Source organism: Pinus tabuliformis, chromosome 6 (assembly GCF_031772625.1).
Source record: "Pinus tabuliformis cultivar Carrire ecotype Pingquan chromosome 6, CPIR1, whole genome shotgun sequence".
Lineage (NCBI taxonomy): Eukaryota > Viridiplantae > Streptophyta > Pinopsida > Pinales > Pinaceae > Pinus > Pinus tabuliformis.
Window position 1 is genome coordinate 586,883,815 of NC_142292.1, and position 26,313 is coordinate 586,910,127.

Here is a 26,313-nt window from a genome sequence, read left to right on the forward strand (position 1 = left end):
TCTCTTGCTTGGGCTTTGTCTTCACCTGAGCTTCGATACCATGTTAAGTTATGGTATGTTCTATGCTTCGTGCAATTTACTTCAATTTCTTCTTATTAGCCCAATGTCAATTTCACTGTTTAGCAATCACATTAACATAAAGTAAAATGCTGATAGAACATAAACAAATCGACAAAAGACAAGCCAAGACAAGGGACACCAGAGGTGGCGGCTAGCAGGGACAAACCCCAATGTGGGGAAACCCTTTGATCAAGTCTTCTATAATCTTCAATAATTCAGCAGAGAGAGAGAGATAATACAATATCACAAATTTGATATTTTATGTCAACAATAATAAATCAACAACCAGCAAAGTCAAAGCTATTCAAACAACCTCGAATTGACCTCTAGACAACCTTGAAGAACTCGGTCTTCAACAACAAACTTCGGCAGCTCAAAACAACCCTCAGTCAACGGTCAAAACAACAATGAATGATCAGTAGCTTGCGGTCAGCCCTAACCAGTCAACGCTGGTCAACAATTTGGTCAATGCTAGTCAACATATCAAATGACAACCCTGCTCCTTGGTCAACACTACCCAAAAAGTCAATGCTGCCCTAAAACAGAAAATCATCCTTCCTCTTGCACGTGTGAGAGAAACTGCTCCTACGATGGCCCAATGAGATGAAGAGAGAGAAGATGAGTGTTGAGATGATGTGAAATAATGCCACAAGGTATCTTCATTTTATATGAATCGTTGAGGTTAAGTTGGGGTTGTGCCACACACTTTATCTTGTTGGTTGACGTTGACAAACTGTCAAGTATATACAAATAAATCCATATCTCGATAAATACATGTCGGAATCGGAGGATCGTTAGATCAATCCTACACTTCTCGACGAGAGGAATCCAAGAAAGATATCAGCTGCCATAAATAAGATGACCCACATGGAGTTTGGCCCTAGTTGCCAATTTTAACAATTATACATACAAAATAGAAGTCCTCATAGAATCCTTGACAATATGACACTAGAAGAAGCGTTTTCAGGGAAGAAGACAAGTGTAGACCATCTCCGAATCTTTGGATGTCTTGAACACATTCATGTTCCAAAGGACAAGCGAAAGAAGTTATACGCTACAAGTATAAAAGGTATCTTCATTGGTTATAACTTTTCATCAAAGGCTTATAGAATCTACATCAAAGAAGATAGGTGAATTGAAGTTAGCAGAGATGTTATATTTGATGAAAATCATGCTTATAAGAAATCCAAGGATATACCAATCGAACCCGATGAAGAAGATGTACCACTATTTGAAGAAGAAGAGCAACATGACAAGTCACCTACAAACCTAGAGGAAGAAGGTCCAAGTGAACCTATCCAACCTATAATCATTCTTGGAACAAAGAAGAGGCCAAGTTGGTTAAAAACTACACTTGAAGATGTCGAAGGATATGGAGCAACAAAAGGAGCTTTCAGATAAAGCAAAATACTGAAGAGATACTTAGGATATGCAACATACACGATGAAGTTAATCAAAGCAGAACCAACTACCTTTGAAGAAGCCACTCATCAAGAAAAATGGAACAAAGCAATGCAAGAAGAATATCAATCTATCATGAAGAATGGGGTTTAGGAAATCATTCCTAGACCTAGTGACAAATCTATTCACTTACAAATGGATTTACAAAATCAAACATGTTGTTGATGGAAGCATAGACAAATACAAATCAAGATTTGTTGCAAGGGGTTTCTTGCAAAAGGAAGGAATAAATTTTGAAGAAACCTTTGCTCCCACTGCCAGGTGCACTACTATTAGATATTCGGTTTCGTTACCTGCAACTATGGGATGGAATATACATCAAATGGATGTTAAAACAACCTTTCTAAATGGAACCATTGATAAAGAAGTATATATTGAACAACTAGAAGACTTTGAGATAAATAGCAGGGATACTCATGTTTGCAGACTAAAGAAAGTTCTATATGGCTTGAAGCAAGCTCCTAAGGCTTGGTATGCAAGAATGGATACCTATCTTTTAAGGATTGGCTTTGTCAAAAGTTCTGCTGATGCAAATCTCTACATCAAGATAGTGAATAATGAACTAGTCATTATACCTCTATATGTGGATGATTTATTTATTATAGGTGTGGAGCGCAAAATTCTAGAATGTAAGAAGTTGCTAGCAGCAGAAATCGAAATGAAAGATCTGAGACTCATGCATTACTATTTGGGCTTGGAAGTTTGGCAGAAACTCGGTGAGATATATCTTGGTCAAGGAAAATACATAATTAAGATGTTACAAGAGTTCAGTATGATGGATTCCAAGCCTATGACCACTCCCATTATCACAAATCTAAAGAAGTTGAGAAGCTTCGACTCTAGTCTCTTTGATCCTACAAGCTATCATAAGTTGCTAGGCTCTTTGATGTACTTGGGGAATACCATACTTGATATATGATTCGCTGTAAACGTTCTTAGTCAATTTCAGTTGGAGCCTCGTCATGACCATTGGATAACCGCCAAGCATATCTTGAGATACCTACGTGGAACAATTTATCACTGCTTGGCACTATTGGTGGTTGTTTTAGTTTGGGATCTGCAATGATTTCATGGATGAGTAGAAAACAAGATCCTGTTGCTTTAAGTAGTGCTGAAGTTGAATATGTTGCTGCATGTGAAGTAGGAAAATAAGAAATTTGGTTAAGAAAACTCTTGTCAGATTTGTTTGGAAGGCCACTAGATCCTAGCGTGATAAATTGTGATAACCAAAGTAGCAACAAGATGTATGAAGACCCCGTGATTCATGCTAGTACGAAGCATATCAATAATAGTGCCACTACATTAGAAGTTTGGTGCTGGATGGGGTAGTGAGGCTACAATATATTCCAACAGATGAACAGGTAGTTGATGTATTGACAAAATCTCTTCCAAATAAGAAGTTCGAATATTTCAAAAGATGCTTGGATTGGTATTACAGATTTAGTAAATAGGGAGAGATGAGCCATCCTGGGGCGACAAGATGCTTGAGAGGACATCTAGCCAGCTTGTGATGATGTCTAGATCCCGAAGTAGGGAGGGTGGCGTTGGTCTTGGAGCTCTAACTTTGGATGCGCACTAAATCCTTGGGTTGTTGTTAGAGCAGAAGCCTAATGGTACCTATAGAGGCTGAAGCTTGGAACACACCTTAGTCCCACTCGGTTAAATACCTTGGTTAGGTATCTAATTTGTAGCACTGCGTAACTCTTCATAGGGCATATCATTTTGAGATCTTCCATGTACCTCTGTATATATGTAATTATAAATACCTCCCAGTTAAGAGGGAGTCTTGAAGAATGTAACTAGTGTTGGTCTTCATAATTGTATATGTCAAAAGAAAAGTTTATTGTAAAAGGAAAATATTTTTGAAGCATGGGTTTCATGCTTTCATTTATTTTCTAGGTCATAGCCTACATTGAAGGCTTCTATATTTTGTCAAGAGTCAAGAGAGTCATTGTCATATTTATTAGACCCTTCTTGGGATTTTGTATCATGTAAAGAAATTTTTTTTTGAGTCAAAATAGTCATTTTGTCCCTCCTCACCAAGTCGGCCATGCCCTGGAGACTTTGGCCCCATTGGAGGCAATTCGACCCCATGGAAGCAATATAAATAGAGGCAACTCGACTCATTTGGAAACACACTCACACAAGTTCGATCTACAAGAGAAAAAGACGAAAAAGAGAGTGAAGTGCAGAAGAAGAAGACCTAATTCAAGAAAGAAGAAAAATCAAAGTTTCTGGGCATCTCTCTCACACGTGTGAAGATTTTTAGGGTTTTTGGACAAGTGGCCGGGGGCCGAAATTCCTGAAGTAGCTGCAGGTCTGAAATTCTATGGCTGGGGGGTCGAAAATTTGGATTGAAGTTGCGTCTAGGACGCTGATGCGTGGAGACTCTAACAAAATACATCAAAGTGAAAGAAGGGATGACTTGGTGATTGGAAGAGGTCTTTGTCTAGGTCAAAAGGGTCTTGGATTGTCTCATTTTGATTTGAATCTACTAGTGGAAGAGTTGGATTGGGTTTTCCCTTGGTTGTGTGCCTATATCTTGTGTTCCTTATTCTTGTGATCGTCGTACATTTTATTTAGTAATTGCTTGATGAAAGATACATAATAAAAAAGTAAAAGAAGCCAACATAATTCACAAGTAATTATCAAGAAAAGAGGAATCATACGCTAATTCCTACATGCACTGATTTCTCAACACATTCATGCACTTATGTATATATGTAATTATGAATACCTCCCTAGTTAAGAGGGAGTGTTGAAGAATGTAACTAGTTTCAACTTTTGATGTTCATAATTGTATTTTTAAAAAGAAAAAAAAAGATTTTTTTATTGACTTATTAAAGCATGGGTTTCATGCTTGGGTCATTGGTCAATAGGTCAAAGCACCCATTGTGTGCTCTAGGATTTTTGTATTGAGTCAAATCAAAATCATTATGTAAAAGACCCTTTTTGGGCTTCTTATGTCAAAGAAGAAAAATATGTTTTTGAGTCAAAGTATATAACATACCTCCATCCTTCAAGTCAGCTCCAGCTCCATCTTCTATAAGTTGGCTTGCCTACTGTTCATGTCAACCTAAAAGTACAGTGACAAACCACTATATATACCCTAACATTCAACCTTGTTTGGAGGAGCAAAAGACAAGTAATTTGACTTGCAACTTTTCAGTGAAGAAGAGGATGCAAGATAGCTTAAAGGAAGAAGAAGGTACAACGAAGAAGAATAGACTATTATCTAAAAGGAAGCCGGAAATCTTAGGATTGCAGAGAGAACCGAAAATTTCAAGATTGTAGAAAGAACCGAAAATTTCAGGGCTACTATGAGGACAGAAAGTCTCAGGATTGCAGAAGAACTGGTCTTTATTGACTTGAAGATTTGACTTCAGTTTGATTTGTCTACAAGGGAGGCTGACTTGAAGGATTGGAGGGTGTCAATGTTTTGGTCAAAAGTCTTGGATTGTCTCATCATGATTTGAATCTACTAAAGGAAGAGTTTGATTGGGTTTCCTTCTTCATAGGGGTCTTGCCGTGACTGAGTGCCTACATATGGTGTCCATTTGTCTTTGATGATCTTCCTGTTCTGGTAGCTGTTTGATGATATAAAACACAATAATAACAAGAAGAATAAAGAATCTAAAAGAATATCACAAGTGTTTATCAAGTTACAAGAGAAATCAATTAATATAACCCTATCTATGCTGCCTTAGATTTCTTAACAAGGGCTTGTTGCCCTTGATTACATACGAGTTCCATACCCTAGTACATGACAAAATCCAATGGAAACATTGCAATCCTCCAATCCTGAAATCCTGAAAAACTCATAAGTCTGCTGGATTTTGAGTGAGAGTTGAAATTCTACTTTCTCCATATGAAATCCAATGAGGTCAGAACCACTCTCAAATATCTTGAGTCATTTCATGGTAATGTTAAAAATGTAAGTAAAAGGATGAAAATGAAAGATAAAGGAAAATATCACTTTTATTTTAAGAATTTAACATTACCATGAATTGCATATCAATACTAGGGTCATATGCTTGAATATTAGGTTGCCCCACTCAAAAATTCTTGTTCCTTAGAAAAAAATTTGCATTTGGAATGTCTTTGAGAATTTTTTTTTTTTTTGGTGAAGAAAGCTAGGGAGTAATTTTTTTTCGCTGGAGTGCGCTCTCGATCCGCTCCTGCTCAGAGTGTGCTTCGAAAGCAGATTCGAGGGGGGGGGGCAAGCGATTCCTCGCAACCCCGGGTTTGATAATTGTTCGCATACGGTGAATCTTGGATGACATGTCTTGAAGCTGGTTTTGGAAACATTTTCTGTTGAGTAGGGCGAGGGAGTTGTATCCTTTATTGAGTTGAGGTTGGCGGGGTTGACCCATGCTAAAGTGAGGTCCCACAATCTAAACCCCCAAATGTGTATATGTTGTCATGATCTCAATCTCATCCCTTGGAAAGTGAAAATGTAGGTCAAAGAGAAATCCCTTTGACATGTTGAAGCTCATTACCTTGGTTTTACTTGGTTTAATTGTCAATTTTGGAAGGTCACAAAAATGGGCCAAGACATCAATATGTCTCTATAATTCCTTAGGCTTGGAGGCCAAAATGATCAAATCATCATCAGAGAGGGGCAGGGAAATCAACAATTGATAAAGAAAGAAACTGTGTCCTTCTTAGATGTGCTTATGGAGGAAAGACATCGACTCATCAATGTAGATACTAAAGAGTGTCATGAGAGGGGGCATTCCAACTTTACCTTGATGGTACTATGAATAAAATTAAAGAGGTTTTGTGTGATGTAGAGATGATCCCTTATTGACTCATCCAAGGTTATGATGATCGCGAGGATTGTCTTTGAGAGGTCGTTGCCCCGTAGCCTCTAGAACAAGGCCTCTCTTGGGACCATGTCAAATGCTTTTCCAAAGTGCACATATTAATGGAAGACCTTTATAGAGCACTAGCGAGTCTCCCCCGTAGCCTCTAGAACAAGGGCTCTCTTGGGACCATGTCAAATGCTCTTCCAAAGTGCACACAGTAGTGGAAGACCTTTATAGAGCACTAGTGAGTCTCCTAAATAATGGCTTTTAGTGTGAAGATGTGATTGGCCATCATGTACTCCAGGTGGAAATTGTCTTCGCCTTTGCCTCTAAGGTGTTAGCATTCTATTTATTTGAAAGCCACAAATGTAGGATTGTGGCATATAGCTTCAAGAATGTGTGTTCAACAATGATTGTATACTAGTTGTTAGGAATGGAGCTGATCCTCGATTTGTGGATTAAGTGAATGATATGTGTAGTCTAAGAGGGAGGAAAACTGGAATAAACAACATGGTTAAACAACTCAACAACGTTTTAATCAAGAGCTGGGATGTCATGCTTGACGAATGTGTCTTGGAAGCCTTCCTTGTTTGCAATGTTGTTGGTGCTCATAACTCTTATTGTTCTCTTGATATCTCATCTGGAGAAGAGATTGTTTGGGGGATGTGGGGGGGGGGGGGAATGTTTTATGGGATTAGGTATTTGATTATGATCATAATGAAGGTCATTCTTAGGAAAAGAGATTGGCACCATGTAGCTCACCCATCTAAACATTTCTGCAAGGCACATGGAACTTATTTTTTGATAGTAATTAGATTAATTTCTTCATCCAATAGTGGGGTGGTAAAAGCCATCCTTTTTTATCACCAAGATGACGTAAGCAACAAAGGGATCTCGCTGGTAATGATGATCCCAACATTCAAGAGTTTCTCCATAAGCATCAACCTTAAATGTTTTTACGTGGCTATATTGGTAGCTATACAGATGAATCACTATTTGGGATTTAGTGGAATGATGGATCATGCTTAATAACATGTTCCATAATCCTTTCAAGCGAAATTTTGTGGGCATCTCTTGGAAGTCACGTTACCTCAAAATCTAGTAGGCTTTGGAGAGGGAAACCCTACAAGACAAGAACTAGACTAAGTGCTAAGGGGTAGAGGCCCAATGTCACCTCAGCCAAAACCCCCTCCTCTTTACAAACTTTCATCGATGAGAGGAGTCACAGTGGGAAGAAGATCACTTAAAATAGATTTGCTAGGTATAAGGCGCAAAGTGATCAACCTAGAAATCATTCAAGAGAGAAACTCAATAATGGTTCAAGGCTTCAAAGAAGCAAAACTCTCTTAAAGAAAAGCCCTAGAAAAGGAGGGTCAAGACCTAGGGTTTTGATATTTTCGATGTTGATAGGCATTCGCAAGGTCAAGGCTGGGGAGAAAAGACTTTTTATGATATACTTCAACAAGTACTAAGCTCAGACAACCCTCAAGGAAGTCTTCAAGTTGAGGGGAAAAAGCTAGTGAAAAAACTACGGTTTCCCTCTTTGAGCAACACCTAGGGCAGTAGATTTTATGGATGAAATTTGAGTGGATGCCCACCAAACTTGGAGAATAGGTAGCCTAGACCCCAAGATTGATGTTTAGGTTCTCAAATCACCAAAAAACCTCCTCCCTAAAATTTCATTGCAAGCCCTAGATTTTCGCCCTAGCCTTAAAATTACCTATTTTAGGAGAGAAAGTTATGGAGAAAATTTAGGATTGATCACCAATGTCTTGAACTAGTGCCTTATCCTTTAGGCATATGGAGTCAAGGGTGTGATAGATAAGCTAGATTCTTTCTAAGGAGGCTAAAAATTGATGCCCTAAGTATCAACTTTTAACATTTACCTACTTCAAAAGAAAATGGAGTTTGATAGAGAGCTTCTAAGATTTCCTCCACTAGGAACATTCATTACATTTTGTAAAATGAATAACATACGCAATATTCAACTATATAGCCTTTCAAATTTAATTTTCAACAATTAGGGAACAAAATAGCATAACCTAGAAGCAACAATTCCATACATTAGACAATTTCAAGATAGAAAATCTTCAGCAATAAGCCCTTACAAGACAACGTGTAGTATATCCATCAATTATCCAAAGAAGTAGCTCCAAAGACAACAAAAAGTAGCTTCGAAATATTGAAATGCATCTAAAAGATCTCCAATAAACAAAAGAAACAAGTGCGAGTTCTTCTCACGAAGTCCAATTCCAAGTGTGATGATGATGAGAGACTCAAATGAGGTCTCTTCTATTTGTACATGTTCTGTAAAGTCTATTTTTAGCCTAAAGCCCCCCTTAGTTGTCAAATGGAAGGCAAAACTAAGTGTGGATATAAGCCAACCATATAGCCAATGTAAAATCATAAAGATAAACCCACAAGAGGGTCGAAATGTTTACGTCATCCCTACGTGGGCCTCTTGGAGGTATGCGTTGAGCATTTCTTGGTGTCAAACTGATGGAAGAGGGCTCCAAAAATTATCCGCTACGGGTTGGCCCCTAGACATCCATGCAAATCATCACGTGGCCCCCAGTTTTGTGTTTGGGTCACAAAATGGGTCGCATGGGTCTCCTGGTGATCTAATAGGCTGGATTTGCTCCATTTTTGAGGGCTTGGAGAATGGTGCTAGCCCTCCCATGTCTCAAAGGGTGAGACAAACGTCATTTGGGCCTCAGATGAACTGCCATACCGTGTTAACATTGCTAAGCAGGCTGGGGGCATACTAGTCCAAGTGCATCATCGCATGCATAATGTGGGGCAAAATGCAAGCTACTAAGGGTGCTATAGGTGCCCGTGGAATGGAATGATGCTTTGCAAGTAATAGGAATCCCATGGCTCTCAACGCTTCACCTGTAGGGTGTCATATGCTCCTCTAGTGGGCTTGGGCCCCAGTTAAGTTGCCCAACCCATGATGAAACCACTTGCCAATCACACATAATGTCTAGTGCTGCATCTTCACCATAAGGTACAATTAATCATTAGTGCATCTATGTGAGCCAAGCTTGTTAGTCAAGGGTGTTAGAAAATCAGAAAGGCATAAATATTTTCTTTATATAGATAATTACTTGTGATTCTTTTATCTTTATGTTCTTTTATCTTTTAGTTCATCAAGCAATTACCAAAACAATAGCACAAAGATTATAGCCACCAGATATAGGTGGACAGCTAGGGAAAAACCCCTATCTAGGGGAAAACCCAGTCAACAAATCTTCCTTAATAACTTCCAGAGATAATCCAAGACTCTTGACTTAGACACAGACTTCCTCCACACCAAGTCAGCCCTTTCTTCCTTCTGCAAATTATAACCCTTCAACTACAACTTTGATCTAACAATATCAACTTGCAGCAACAACAATAGCAACAACTTCGACTTGGCAATAAAGACTTCGATCTTCCTAGATACTCCACTCATGTGAGAGATAGATGGCCCAAAACTTCGTTTTTGATGTCTTCTTCCTTCTTTTCAATTTCGTACCCTTTTCTAGCTCTTTTTCTAACTTCGCACTTTTTAATTGCCTTGCTTGGAAGTCGAACTTGTGTGTCTCAAATGAATTGAACTGCATTGTATATATAGCCTTTTAGCGAGGTCGAATTACCCTTCTTGAAGCCGACTTGATCTCCTTGAGGCCAACTTGGTGTGGAGGGGACAAATAGTCTATTTGACTCAATATTAATTCTTTTTACACGATTCAAAAGCCTAGGAAGCGTTTCTTTTAATGGACAATGACTCTAATGACTCAGAATAAATCCTAGAAGTCCTCAGTGGGGACTTTGACCTAAAACATGATGACCCAAGCATGAAACCCATGCTTTAATAAGTCATAATAATAATAATAATAATAATAATAAAATTCTTTTTCATAAGTACATTTCATTCTGACTCATTTACAATATTGAAGACTGAACGTAAAGTAGTTACATTTTTCAACAAAGGGAAGATTGAGACTTCATATGGGGCTTCCTTTCCAAATTTGGGGTTTTGATCTCAAAATATGTTACCTCCCTAGGTAGGAGTGGCTAATAAACTATCCTATTAGGTGTTCACAACCCCTAAAGGAAAAGACATGTCTCTAGTACATCCTTCAATTAATAAGTTGCATATGAATGATGATGAACTCGGGGGGACAAAGGTGTCTTAGGGCCAAATGCCATGGGTACAAGGATAACAATAATGAGGGAAGTCCATATATTGGGTATATAATTGTAAGGAGGGAGCAATCATGGATAAATGAGTTACCCAATGCTTTTTTTCCACCCCTCTTTATTTTCCTTTTGTTTTTTCTTGATTTTTCTTTGTATTACTACTTGAAGCTCTAGGTAATGAGAGTATGTTGTGAATGATGTAAAGCAGTTACTACCCCCTTAAGGTGGGGCAATTCATTGCCCACGAGGGGTTCAGACGTGCATGGGTTCCTTTATGATGTGAGGGGCACTTATGGGCCTTACAAACTAAGGTGATGGCCATAATGATAAGGGGTAGATCTCATGCTTGGCTTTTGGCCATGTGCTCTATTAAATGGCCCAACTATCTTTTGCATTTTATAATCTTTTTTTGGTTTGTTGTTTCTTGCTTGTGGCCATGATATGCTTTCAATTTTCTTTTAGCTGCATCAATCTCTAGGGCAACGTTTCCAGGCTTGACCTAGCTATGTGGACAAGGGGAGGGGGTTGTGCCAGTGCCTTGTGGAGCCAGTGGTCATGTGGACCCAGAGAAGGAAAATGATGAAACAGGGCTTGTAATGTGTGGAGGGGAGTGAGAAATGTGGAATGGGAAAATTTGACCATGCTGCCAAAATTGGGGTTCCAAGTAGTGCCCTTCCTAAAGCCATAGGCCGGACTAGGATTAAAGATTAACCCCCCATTTAAGGTGAGGGAACAAAACCACGGTCAAAGCCCTTCCTTCTTCCAAGTCACCCAATAATCCATGCTCAAAATGCCCAAATGAAAAACAAGCATAAGCACCTGATTGCACAATGAAAAACATACCTTTTGGGTTGGATTGCCCACCTTCTAACATATGCTCTTGACAGATGGGCGAGGAAACATATAACTGATGCAGGTGGCGGAGATAAGTGGCACATCACATCGGCTATGAGGTGGCTGTCAGGGGCTGCGGGCTGGAAGAAGATAAATAGAAGAAATGCTCTCCTAGGGGTACCCACTTTTGGTGGGAAACAAGTCCACCTGATAGTTTTTGAGCAGGGTAAAGCCCTGGAATATGAGTTTCTTGAGAAGCATGTTCCTTGATATAGTACAAGCAAGCTATGAAGCCGAAGTTGCTTTTCTCCATAAGTTGGGATATGTGTTTGGATTGACTAATATATATATTTTTATGTGGGAAGATTGTGATAAGGTATTCATTATCATGGTGAAAAGAGGGGGATTTTTCTGAATGGTCAATGGAGTAGGTTCCCAAGGAAATAAGAAATTGAATACCGAAAACAACATCTATTCTTGTGATATCTCTGTTCCGGCTGTACTTGTACTATTGTGGTAGCTCAACGATATGTTGGTGGTAGCTTAGTGGATAGGCTACAGTCCGCGCTTGCACTTTTGCCTTTTTAACAGTACAACTGCCTTATGGGGCCACTAAGGTTATGATATATGAATAATATTATTTTTGTTTTTCATAAATTTTCAACAGAATCTTTACAAGAAAAATATGATGATTTTTTTATTCTTATAAAATCCTTTCATGTCCATTTTGTGCTTTATATGTTCAATTTATAACATTGTTGCCTTTTAAAATGTTTGGGAATACTTTCTCTCACTATGGACTGGCTGCTACGAAAGTTCCTGAACTTTTAGTTTGTGGACTCCAGAATTGATATTGTGCTTTGACCATGTTCATAAATACACAAATAAATAAGGGATGTTGAATATATAAAATTTTATTTAATGGAATCATTGGATATAATGAGGGAGATCACCATATAGTTCATTTATATGAGATAGTTGTTCTTGTTAGAAAATCAGAAAGGCAGAAAGATTTTCTTATGTTGATAATTACTTGTCATATTCTTGTATTCTTATTATCTTTTATGTTCTTTTCGTCAAGCAATCATCAAATCAAAACATGAAGATTAACGACACCAGATGTAGGCACTCATCCAGTGCTAAAACCTCTCTCTAGGGGAAAACCCAGTCAAACTTTTCCACTAATGAAATTGAGATAGACCAAGACCTTAGACCTGACCAAAAGATCTTCCTCCTCCACCAAGTCAGCCTTCCAATATGATTCAGCAAACTTTAGTAGTCTCTTCTAGTCCAGCAGCTACAACCTAACAACAATCCAGAATTTCGGTCCAGCTACTCCAGAATTTCGGCCTAGCTACAATACTGCAATTTCAGCCCTTCCATCAACCCAACCCAACAACTTCACACACGTGAGTCAAGGAGAGAGAAAATTCAACTTCTTTTGCTTGACAAAGACTTCCTAGGGTTTCCTTCCGCTTCCTTGAATTTCACACCTTTTTTTCTGCCTCCAGCAACTGCAGATCAAACTTGTTGTAGATGTGTTCCAATTCCCAAATGAGTCGAGTTGCTGCACTTTTATAGTGGATTCAGCCTCCCTAATGAGGCTGACTTGGTGGAGGAGGCCTAAATGACCTATTTGACATAAAAATAAATTTCTTTCTTGATTGATAGAGCCCAGGAAGGGTCTTTTACTATGACATGGACAAGGACACTTGACATAAACTCTAGAAGCCTACAAGGGAGGCTTTGACCTAAAAATCATTGACCCAAGCATGAAACCCATGCTTTAATAAATCAATTTCTTTTATAATGAAATTTCATTTTTTCTTTTTCTTTTGACAAGTACATTACATCATGACTCAAATACAGTTATGAAGACCGACACTAGTTACATCTTTCAACAGTTCAACCTACTTGGCCTAAGTTCTAACTACTTCATATTAGTGACACCTTATTAATTGATGGTGGTCATGTAATTTGATCTAGGAATCCTATTGTTGGAGTGTTAATACTCCAAAACAACGGAAACGATAATTCTGGACCTCAAGTGAATATTCTAGTAGTTGCTTAACTTGATATGTGGTAATCTCTGGACTTACACAACAAAATCAGAGGCTGTTCTACTCCACAAGCTATTCACGGCCCCTTTTCAATATAGTGGATGCTGCCTGTACTGTGTTTGTGTGATTATTGGTGATTCCATTTAAATTTTCCTGTCACCGTTTGTTGAGCTGTTGAATCTTTCAAAAGAAAAGCCTGTTAATGGTGCTTAACGCCACAAAATTTTGGCAGGATCAAAACAATTGGAATTTTTTTTACGAATAGAACTTCATGATATATGAGAAGGCGAAAAGTTTGTATGCTTGTTTAGTGGCACTGTTTGTTTGATTTGTCGGTCATAACCTTCCAATGATGTGCTGGTCAAGCTTTTATTAGTGAATCTGTCGTTATACTGTTTAAATGGGTATATAAGTGGATTGAGAGTGAGCATAAATTTAGCATTTAAACAATAACAAGCACAATTTCAGTCTTTAAGTAACTAGGGAAGGGAAAATTCGAGAAATCTTGAAGTACTGTATCCTTTGTACGTATCATGGATTAAAGTGGAAGAAATTTTATTCTTTTTAATTGTTTCAGGTAGTTGCTATTTCAGGGTAGTGTTCTGGCATTTTATATAGTTTTTATGTTTAAGTTTATATTTACAGTACTTTACTTCCTCAGGTCATGCATTGGCTGCTTTGGGAAAGGGGTATGATGCATTGCAAACTTGGAAGCAAGGGTATGGACGTGTATTAGACCAATCTGTTGATCTAAAGCAACTACTCGAGTTGCAGGATTTACTGGCCAATTCAAAAGATGATTCATCAGTGGTGAGTGATGGTCAAATTGCAGAGTCCCCCAAAGACTCCCCCAGCACTATGACTTCTTCATCCAACTCAACTTGTAAGAGCCCTGTCAAAACTGTTGAGAGGGAAAAGCCGCCACAAAGAGAGAATGCTGTGGCCTGTCAGGTTACTCAAAAAACTCGGTCGATAAGCTTGGATTTCCGGTTATCCAGAGGAATAGCACAGGTTTGTTTCTGGCATGCATCTGATTACCATTTTTTAGTAGCTTGGTTATGTTTTTCACTCTATTACATTAAAAATGAATACGTTATACAAATATGAACTATATTCTTGAGATTCCCACTCCTGTACATTGCATTTTGAAACTAAGAATTCAGTACAATATCGATTATTTTTTCTTGTTGACAACATATACTACATAGTTACAAACATGGTGTAATCTCTGCTATAGGCTGGACGAACATAGGGAGTGCTTAACTCCTCAGGGTACAATAACATAATAGATGGTGTTAAGGCTTCTCTCCCGGCAGATTAATCGTCTCATTCTTATTATGTTGAGCCTTTTGACAATGACTGTTCTTACCACTGCTATGTAGGGAAAACTGTTCCCATTTGGCACATTGCTTTATGTCAATCATTCATTGTAACAATATTGTATGTTATGCACTTTTCAGCATGTTTGGTCAACCTTTTCCTTTTGTTGTAGGATTTTATGCCCTGAATTATATCTTTAATATGCATGTTTTCTCTTAATTTCTGAGCCCGTTTTAGCATTTAAAGGCACTAGAGCAGATCTGTCTCATTCTAAGCAGTTTTCAGTGAACGAAATCCTTGCTGTTATCTGCAGGTTAATGATGGTAATTATGATCAGGCCATTGCTATCTTTAACCAGGCAAGTCATTTTCTCATGTTTGGATTCCAGGATTAGGAGACATTTTTCCAGGTTTAACTTTCCTATTTTTATTTGTTGATGTGATGTATCTATTTATGTAACATGCAGATACTTAGAGATAATCCAAGCTCCTCTGAGGCACTCATTGGAAGAGGAACTGCATATGCATTCGAAAGAAAGCTTGATATTGCAATTGCAGATTTTTCCAAGGTGTACAAACTTTATATGTCTTCCTGTAGCTAGATTTCATTAGGGTACAACGTACATGTTCCCTGATCCTTTTTCTGAGATATACATTCACTGATTTTTTGGTCTTAATTTATGGAAGGCAATTCTATCAAATCCCACAACTGGAGAAGCATGGAAGCGGCGTGGACAGGCAAGGGCAGCTTTAGGAGAAAGTCTAGAGGTATATAAAATTTATATTATTTTTCTTATTAACTAATTTGTGCACACTCCATTTATATTTTGGATGGACTTCATGAATCCCATACCAAAGTTAAACAGTGAAACTATGCAACCTTACAGCCAATTTGTATATTTTCCTTGCATGTTTTGAACAACATAATTGGAAATGCTCAGACTGAGAATGGGTGCATGACAGATGATTCTTGGTATCAAGTGACAATTTCCTTGTATTTAATTCTAAGTTCCAACTTTGTACAAGCCATATGCCTTTCAGTTGTTCCAGTTGTTAACAAGTCAGGGTTATGATTGAAAGGATAGATGGGTCAAGCGCATTTTGCACTTGTTAGGAAAGAACAAAACTCCTTATTGTCCAGCTATTAAATTGAAAGCATAGATGTGTAAAGTGTATTTTGCACTAGCTCGGAAGGAGCAAAACAATTCATAATTAAAAGTCTTCCGAAATTGATGTTTGGTTTTTCAGCTGATATGCAACATACTTGGCATAGTTCCACTTGTGTTGCAAATATTGTCCTTCCATTGTTGTTCTCAATTTCCATTTAATGTGAGACTGAAGAGTATTTTACTTTCCTAAACTCACTCTATTGTGATAATAAAGACAAATACTATTTGTTTTGTCAAAAGAGTAGGATCATTCCTCCATACTTAATTTCAAAGGACTAGATTTTTGTAGATCTATTTATCAGTAAGCTACTTTTGTACAAGATAAATTAGTTTAGAGACAGACAAAGGACCAAAAAATTTCATCATATACTTTAATCTACTACACTCAAGTTGAAAATGAACATCATTGGACAAAAGCAGAAACCAGATGTTGTTATGCTTTAAGCTCTATAGGACACTTCCATTTGAACACTCTTTTGGGCAGTAGATCCAACCACTTAGTAAATATTTTCAGTAGAGTGCTGTGGCAAATGCCATTATTCCTAGCATTATATCTCTTGAAGAAAGTTGTAAACATTCTTCTATTTTTGGGCTGAGAGAACTTATACAGAAGTGCTGAGCAGAAGTAAAAGGCTCTATTTTAGGTAATAATAAAGCTTTAATTTCTATTGATGATATAGTGTTTTACAAAATGTGGAAGCAGGGTTTGCACCTGAATAACCTTTGACATGGCTTGAGTATTCAAATTGTGAGCTTGTTGGTCATTGTGGACATACCGAGTAGAAGAGTGCTATTATGATCAATTTTACTCCCCTCCTCAAGATTGAAGCATCCTTGACTGCAAACTGTGTTGGCGTTCAAACACAGATTTGGTCCTTAAAATGGACTCAGGTACATTCTCAAAAGAGTACTGCACATGGTGATGAAGAGTCAGGTAGCAATCTAAGGACTACAAGATTATACAGAAGCAAACAACATAAGCCTTGAATATTATTTATTCTGACAAAAGGAATGAGAAGTTCAAGGTTCTTAGCAGTAGCAACACTAACTGATGTGTTCGGAAGGAAAGGTGACTTATCTGTAATGGCAGTCCCTTGATGTCTATTACTATTTGTAGGATGCCTTATCAGCACCCAGTTTCAAATCCATTGGGAAGAACAAAGCTCCTTGCCAGATATTAGCTTGAAGGTGGTCAAACTGAATGCACAATGCTATAGCAGATACTTCTGTGGTGGAAGGTATTTGTTAGAATTGCAGTCCTGGTTCGAGCTTGAAAGATAGAGGCCCTCCATTTCTTTGACCCTGCCTTCTTGCCATGATTGTTCTGTATCCTGCATCAAGTATGTCCTGTTGATGATGGTTCTGGTCTTATAAATCAGAGCTCTGTCTTCCTTGAGTGCTCATGTCTGTCGTTGTGATGCCTCTTGTGTTCACAATAACCGTGTTCTGGGTGATTAAGATCACCATTATCTGCACTAACCCACCTTTATGTGCCCTGATTTCCTCATGGCTTTAATGTTGACATTTGCCAAAAAATCTGTAACACTGTTGGCAGATCAGTGAAAAGAGTAAATATGTATTCTCCTCCAGAGTTGCACGCAGTTTTAACTTCTGACCTTTATATTCATCCAACTGCATCAAAACGGTCTATTAGAATTCTTGAGTCTCCCTTGCGTCTTAATGTGTATATTATAGATCTTTAATTCGAGATAAGATAAAATAATATAATTTTTAGATAAGATCAGAGAGCTAGCTTGATACCTTCCAGCAATCCTATAGATTGTGCCACATTATTCACAGTGATGCTCAAGAATATTTCATTTTAAGAGAAACTATGTGGATTCTGTACAGCAGGATCTCCTGAGTGCCTTGTGCCCCTGCTGATCCCAGACTCCCTTTAGAGGCACAGTTACAATTCAGACATTGTGGAGTCCATCCACTTTCACTTTCTTTATATCATGAGCCTTTCTTTCTAATTCTTTATAATCCTTTTCAAAGCGTTGATTGTGTCATGGATTCTTTCAATAATTTTGGACTAGACTTACCCCATTGGCAATCAATTATGATTATACCTTTTCCTCACCAAGAAAAACATATTTTTACCTAAGTCAGATTTCCCAATTTCCCTCAAAGATATTCTTAGCCAATTCTATTTATCCAAAATTTCTTCATGATTATTTGTATCCTAGTTCGAAAATACAAAATTTACCCAAGGATATTTTTATCAAGTTGAATTCACTCAGAATACTCAGGGATGCCTTTCACCCTAGTTGAATTGGCTGTAATTATGCTCAATGATATATATATATATATATATATTTTTTTTTTTTTTTTCTTTTTATCTCATGGTAACTCAGAAATACTTCAGTTAAACTCAAACATGTGCCACTTCACTTAAGTTTTTCCACCAATTCAGTTCAGTTAAACTACAAGTTGACTCTACATGCTTTTTCAAGTGTGAATTGATTGCCATCTTTGGGGGAATTCAGCTGCCTATTCTTCCTATGCGAATTAGAGAAATTGGAAGGAGTGAATTGTTATGAATATAGTTGGAAGCTATGTTTACAAATTGAATGGTCCTCAGGAAACAACATTACTCTCGTCTCCATATTCTTTCTTTCTTCTCTCTTCTTGCTTCTATTTTATTGTGTCTGAATATCATTGCCATCAATTCTGTAATAGTCATTTTGGTGCAGCCAGCCTTTTGGTCTTTGCAAAATAAATCTTGGTTATGATCTATTCTATCTCTCTGGGTTTGCTCGATGTCTCAATCGTATGCAATTTGTTAAAAGTTTTTAAGCTATTTTTTTGGTGAAATCTGCCTTTTAAATACGTTTTATACCTTTTTTATTTCCCATATAAAAAGCTGATTGCTAGAGACCATTCCACTTATTAAAATACTAGGTATTTTACAAACTTGTTTGGCCACTAACTTGCTGGTCAAACAGCCATTAGTTTACTGTTTTTTACATGTTATGTTGCATATTTATAGGGGAAAACAACAGTAAAAGGCTAGGGACACCCGAGGTTGGTACACACCAGAGGGAGATTTGTTTGTGACACTAAGAGCAGATTTTCCTATATGTTGCATGGAATTTTCTTCTCCTAGATTTGTCAGATAATTTAATTTTTCAAAGGTTTAAAAATTTGTCTTAACAAAAAGGAACACCAACCCTAATCCTTGCTAGAATTGTGTGCTTGAGCATACATGAGTGTCTAGCTTAGAAACCAATGGCTAAGCTAAATTTGGACACTTACCTAGGCCTTGCATTTTTTCTAAGTTTAGAACAACTCCTAAAGATAAAAGTAGCTCCTAAACTATAGTTGAAAAGCATAGTTTCAATATGGAAAGGGCAACACTTTATTTAACTGAAGTGCAACTTCTAAGTTTGGCATGCTAAAGATGGCACACACATGTTGTTGTATGGATTTGTTGATCACATTGATCTGCTGAAAGAGAATCCCATATGTTGAAATTTGGTACCGGAGGACAGGTGGTCCCCTTTGATCTTTGGCTTAGTGAAAAGTGTCCAAAAGAATTTAATTTTTCTTCTAAAGTGACTTTATAATTTTTATAAAGTCAAATCTAATTTAAAAGTGACTTTAAGTGATAAAGTTACTAAAGTCTAATTTTAAAGTGACTTTAATAAAGTCAATGTAAAATTAGAAAGGAAAAGTGACTTTGGAAATAAATGACTAAGTGGGTCTTTATTAAAGTGGGGTGAACTAAAGAATAGAAAGTGAGATTTAAATGAGCATTTAATCTCAGCCCTAGATCTCAATCTATTTCAGCCATTGGATTTAGGGATCACCCAAAAGTCATTTAGGGTTAGATTAGAGGAGGAAAAGGAGGAAAAGGTCATTCATTATTTCATGAGCAGATTGGGAGAACGAGAGCAAGAGAGCAAGGGAGATTTCTGGACAGGGAGGAGAAGGAGGCAGCAGCTTGGCACACATTCCAAGGCAGCATTCCAGCAAGTCTGTACAATGGAGTTAGCATACAATGAAAGGCAGATTTTTGGGCACGATTTTCAAGGAGGCCGTACAACAGTTTGCATAGAAATCGAGGAGCAGAAATCTGAGTTTGCTGGCACGATTTTCAAGGATGCTGTACAGCAGATTTTCAAGGAGGCTGTATAGCAGATTTTCAAGGAGGCTGTACGACAATTTTCGACACAGAAATCGAGGAAATCGTACATCAGAATTTCTGGCAACTTGCACAATTTTCTAGGAAGGCCGTACAATAGAATTTAACGCTGAAAATTGGCACAAAAATTGAGGACATACAACATTTATTGCTGTTCAGATTTTGTTGTCTGCAAGTTTTTCCAGTTGGCTGTGAGGCACGGAAAACGAGATAAGTTGTAAAAGTTTACTTGTAGATTTTTTGCTGAATATTTCTCACTATAAAAAGCATTTTTCAGAAATAAGAAGGAGCTCTCGAATTGGTTTTCCCCAAGAGTTGTAGGGGGTTTTTCCAGGGTCACCTTCACCAAAAATTACTGTGTTTAAATGTGTTAAATGGCTGTTTGTATCTGCTGATTTTTTATTTCTGCATTTTCTAGCATTCTGTAAAATTTCCAGAATTTGTGTTTTCAACAAAATTTATTTTTTAGTTGTTGAATGTATGGATATGGGAAAGAGAATTTAACTATTTTGGAGAAATAAGGTGAAACTGAAAACCGGGGTGGGAAATGAGAAATTTTTACATGGTATTAGAGCTTGAGTGCTGAAATGCAGTTTGGGACAGCAAGGAGGAAAATTACATTGCGCTGATTTTTCACTCAGAAAATTACAGCAAGCTGATTTTTCACAAACAACAGTTTTATCTTTACTACAATAGTGCTATTTTTCAGTTTTAGGACAGCAGGATGTCATTGGGATTGAGGGTGGAGGATAGGTTGGATGGGCATACAAATTACAACGTTTGGAAAGAGAGAATGCAGAGTATCTTTGAGGAGGCAGAAGTCTGGGACATCATGGTGCATACCACACAGAGCCCTGTTGTTGTGCCTACTGATGCTACTCAGTTGGCTGAGTATAATAAAAAGAACAACAAGGGTAAGAGACTGATTCTAGACGGAGTCAAAGACCATTGCATTCCTCATGTGAGAGGAAAGAGAAATGCCCATGAGATGTGGGCAGCATTGTCCAATAACTACCAGAGTACCAATGAGAACCGGAAAATGGTCCTGAACAAGAAGCTGAAGACTTTTAAGATGGGTAATGATAGTGCAGCTGGGTATCTCACAAAGATTACTAATGTGAGAGATGAGTTGGCAGAAGTTGGAGAGGACATTCCACCCATTGAGTTGGTGCGGATTGCAGTGAATGGCCTCCCCTGTTCATGGATGAACTTTGCTGATGGGGTTTGTGCACGAAGACCCTTCCCACATGGGAGAGGTTTTGGGATGATTGCATTCACACAGAGATCAGGAAAGGTCAGTTTGGGGCAGCCAAGCTAGTTGAGCAGGATGAGGATGTAGCACTGTCGGTAGGAGCCAAGAAAAACAAAGGAAAGAAGCAGGCTTCCACAAGCAATGGTGGGGGCGAAGGCAAAGGTAAAGGTAAACAGGGTAACACACAGAAGGACTATTCCAAGGTGAAGTGTTGGAATTGTCAAAAGATGGGACACTATGCAGTTGTGTGTCCGGAGAAGAACTAGAGTGTGGCAGCTTATGCAGAGGTTGAGGACTTTGCAGTTCGTTTTGACCGGGAGTTTGGGTTTGCTGTGTATGAGTCCTCTAGTGCAGGATCACTTGCCACACAGGTTTAGAGGGAGCATGCTTTTCCCTCGATTAGCGGAGCATCTTTGGGTATCTGGTATGTGGACAGTGGGGCTTCACGTCACATGACAGGAGTCCGTGAGTACTTCTCAGAGCTTTCAGAGAGTGGCATTGATATAGAGGTAGTACTCGGTGATGACAGAGTTGTTAGAGCAGTCGGTGTGGGGACACTAACATTTCAGAGGGAGTCCAAACCTCCCTTGAAGGTGTCAGATGTTCTTTATGTGCCAGGGATGAGGAAGAACCTCATATCCGTCTCAGCTTTGGAGGACAGAGGATATGAGGTACTGTTCAGGGGAGGACAGGTGTTGATGTATCCCGGGGGCACTCCAGCTGATTCAGCTAGAGTGATACGTGTACGCCATGCAAAGGTGTACAAGTTTGCATTCCAGTCCCTTTTGGCATTGAGTAGTAGTACCGACAGCACAACTAACAATTCTGAGCTGTGTGAGATTTGGCACCGCAGGATGGGTCATATGTATCATGGAGACTTGAGGACATTGCGGGAGATCACTACAGGTGTGCCAAATTTCAATACTGATCACTTTGATACTTGCAGAGGATGTGCGATGGGCAAGTTTGCCAAATCCCCTTTTCCCAGCAGTGACAGCAGAGCGACTGGGATACTTGATTTGATTCATTTTGATGTGAGCAGTCGGATGTCTCATGTTTCCTTGAGTGGATATGAGTACTATGTTTTATTCATTGATGATCACTCCAGGAGGACCTAGATTTATATTTTGAAGACCAAGAGTGAGGTCTTCAAGCGGTTTCAGGAGTTCAGAGCTCTTGTGGAGACACAGACAGGTCGGAAGATCAAGTCCCTGAGGTCGGGCAATGGGGGAGAGTACACCCTTGGAGAGTTTGTTGACTATTGTGCGGAGGCAGGCATTAGGAGGGAGTTCACTGTTCCTTACAACCCCCATCAGAACGGGGTTGCAGAGAGGAAGAACAGATCCATCATAGGGGCTGCCAAAGCCATGTTACATGATCAGGGGTTGCCATTGTTCTTGTGGGTAGAGGCCTGCAACACTGCTATTTATTTGTAGAACAGGAGTTCGCATCATGCCTTTGGGCACATGACTCCGGAGGAGGCTTTTTCTGGGAAGAAGCCTGATATTGGTCATCTTTGTATCTTTGGATGCATTACATACTCCTACATACCCAAGGATAAGAGGACCAAACTAGAGCCCACCGCAGAGAAGGGTATCTTTGTGGGCTACAGTGAGATCTCAAAGGCCTTTCGGATTTACATTCCTGCACAGAGGAAAGTTGTTGTCAGGCGGGATGTGAAGTTCGAGGAGGACAAGGCCTTTAGGAGGTCACGGGAGTTAGAGTATCTAGATCAGCCAAACTCTCAACAACATTTGAGTCAGTCGCAGGGATCCAGTGGGCAAGGATCAGGAGGATCAGGAGGTACATCTATGAGGATGTCAGGTCCGTCAGTGAGCAGTGGCTCGCTGAGCCAGAGGGGTGGTGCTCTGGGCAGCATGCAGAGCAGTTCACTAGGGAGTCCACTGATGGACAGTTCACACAGTACCTCAGTTTCTACAGGTTCAGGTGCAGGCAGGGGGACAACAGACAGACAGTCAGGAGTTCAGGCTCCTGATGATGATGAGGAGGAGGTGTTTCATTCTCCAATGGGAGAAGTACGCTCAGGGAAGAGGAAGCCCAAGTGGCTTCAGGACACCTTGAGAGATGCCACCTCTGTTGCTGAGCCTAAGAGGCCGGTCAGAGAGAGTAGACCACCTGAGAGGTTTTGTAGTTACATGGCAATGACTACCAACATCCTTGACTCTGAGCCTTCTAGCTATGAGGAGGCAGCTAGCCAGCGGGTCTGGAGAGAGGCCATGTAGGAGGAGTATTCTTCTATCATGAAGAATGATGTTTGGGAGGTGGCGCCGAGGCCTGAGGGCAAATCCGTGGTTACTTCGAGATGGCTTTACAAGGTAAAACATGCTGCAGATGGCAACATTGAGAAATTCAAAGCGAGGTTTGTGGCTAGAGGTTTTGTAGCTATATGGCAATGGCTACCAACATCCTTGACTCTGAGCCTTCTAGCTATGAGGAGGCAGCTAGCCAGTAGGTCTGGAGAGAGGCCATGCAGGAGGAGTATTCTTCTATCATGAAGAATGATGTTTGGGAGGTGGTGCTGAGGCCTGAGGGCAAATCTGTGGTTACTTCTAGATGGCTTTACAAGGTAAAGCATGCTGCAGATCGCAACATTGAGAAATTCAAAGCGAGGTTTGTGGCTAGAGGGTTCTCCCACGTAGAGGGAGTTGATTATGAGGAGACCTTCGCTCCCGTGGCTCGATATACTTTGATCTGCTCCATTATATCGATAGTAGCAGAGATGGGTTGGAAGATCCACCTGATGGATGTGAAGACTGCATTTCTCAATGGCTTCATACAAGAGGAGGTGTACATTGAGCAGCCACAGGGCTTTGAGGTGCATGGGAAGGAGTCCCATGTGTGCAGACTGAAGAAGGCCCTTTATGGCTTGAAGCAAGCTCCTCGAGCTTGGTACTCCAGGATAGATACATATTTGTAGGGGATGGGTTTCACAAAGAGTGAGGCATATCCAAACCTTTACTTTATTGTGATAGGTGAGGAGCCTCTCAAGATGGTGCTGTATGTGGATGACTTGGTCATTACAGGTGCAGAGAGACTCATAGAGCACTGCAAGAGAGATCTTGCGGAGAAATTTGAGATGAAGGACATCAGCTTGATGCATTACTTTTTGGGTTTGGAGGTGTGGCAGGAGGAGGGGCATTTCTTCCTAGGGCAGGGGAAGTATATTGTGGATATCCTTGGCAGATTCCACATGGAGGATTGTAGACCCATGTCGACACCGATGATCACCAAATGGAAGAAGCTTCATGCTTCGGATTCTGAGTTGGTGGATCCCACATTGTACAGGCAGCTGATTGGTTCCTTGATGTATCTGGTCAACACGATGAGTCAGTTTATGTGTGAGCCTAGGAAGTTTCACTGGGTGGCTGCAAAACACATTTTCCGGTACTTGCAGGGGACAATGGATTATGGTCTAGACTACAGGAAGGGGGATGGAGTGAGATTGGCAGGTTATACTGATTCCGATTGGGCAGGTTGTGCTTCTGATAGGAAGAGCACTTCAGGGTGCTGTTTTGGGTTGGGTTTAGCAGTAGTGTTATGGTTCAGCCGGAAGCAGCAATCAGTAGCATTGAGTTCAGTGGAAGCAGAGTATATGGCAGCGAGTCTAGCTAGATGTGAGGCCATCTGGCTTCGCAAGATGTTGTTTGGCTTATTTGGTCAGCCGTTAAGACCTTTAGTGATTTATTGTGATAATCAGAGTTGCATTAAACTGACAGAGAATCCAGTATTTCATGACAAGTCAAAGCATATCGGGATCAAATATCATTTCATCAGAGACTGTGTTCAGAAGGGCGCTGTGAAGCTTGAGTATATTCCCACTGATGAGCAGGTTGCAGATATTCTTACCAAAGCCTTACCACGGGGCAAGCATGACTACTTCAGAGAGAAGATGGGTGTGGTGAGGAACACCTTCCTCGGTAAGAGGGAGTGTTGAAATTTGGTACCGGAGGACAGGTGGTTCCCTAAGGCTTTGATCTTTGGCCTAGGGAAAAGTGTCCAAAAGAATTTAATTTTTCTCCTAAAGTGACTTTATAATTTTTATAAAGTCAAATCTAATTTAAAAGTGACTTTAAGTGATAAAGTTACTAAAGTCTAATTTTAAAGTGACTTTAATAAAGTCAATGTAAAATTAGAAAGGAAAAGTGACTTTGGAAATAAATGACTAAGTGGGTCTTTATTAAAGTGGGGTGAATTAAAAAATAGAAAGTGAGATTTAAATGAGCATTTAATCTCAGCCCTAGATCTCAATTTATTTTAGCCATTGGATTTAGGGATCACTCAAAAGTCACTTAGGGTTAGATTAAAGGAGGAAAAGGAGGAAAAGCTCATTCATTCTTTCATGAGCAGATTGGGAGAAGGAGAGCAAGGGACATTTCTGGACAGGGAGAAGGAGGAGGCAGCAACTTGGCACACATTCCAATGCAGCATTGCAGCAAGTCCGTACAGCTGAGTTAGCATACAGTGAAAGGCAAATTTTTGGGCATGATTTTCAAGGAGGTCGTACAACAGTTTGCACAAAAATTGAGGAGCAGAAATCTGAGTTTACTGGCACGATTTTCAAGGAGGCCGTACAACAGATTTTCAAGGAGGCCGTACAACAATTTTCAACACAAAAATCGAGGAAATCGAACAACAAAATTTTTGGCAGCTTGCACAATTTTCTATGCAGGTTGTACAACAGAATTTAAAGCTTAAAATTGGCACAAAAATCGAGGAGGACGTTCAACATTTATTGCTGTTCATATTTTGTTGTTTGCAAGTTTTTCCAGTTGGCTGCGAGGCACGGAAAACGAGATAAGTTGTAAAAGTTTACTTGCTGATTTTTTTCTGAATATTTCTCACTGTAAAAAGCATTTTTCAGAAATAAGAAGGAGCTCTCGAACTGGTTTTCCCCAAGAGTTGTAGGGGGTTTTCCAGGGTCACCTTGACAAAAAAATACTGTGTTTAAATCATTGTTTTAAGAAACAGCCGTTTCGAAACCGAAACGGCCGGGTTGA

The 26,313-nt window shown here is 39.4% G+C and overlaps 1 protein-coding gene across 1 annotated transcript in view; it reads left to right on the top strand.

Annotated features, from left to right (window-relative positions):
- Window positions 1-26,313, top strand: part of LOC149259914 (suppressor of RPS4-RLD 1-like) — a 167,830-nt gene that overhangs the window by 48,259 nt on the left and 93,258 nt on the right. The window contains exons 3-6 of the mRNA XM_089455684.1: window positions 14,070-14,419; window positions 15,042-15,086; window positions 15,195-15,296; window positions 15,415-15,495. Coding sequence (XP_089311810.1) covers window positions 14,070-14,419; window positions 15,042-15,086; window positions 15,195-15,296; window positions 15,415-15,495 — 578 coding nt within the window. The remainder of the gene's footprint in view (window positions 1-14,069; window positions 14,420-15,041; window positions 15,087-15,194; window positions 15,297-15,414; window positions 15,496-26,313) is intronic.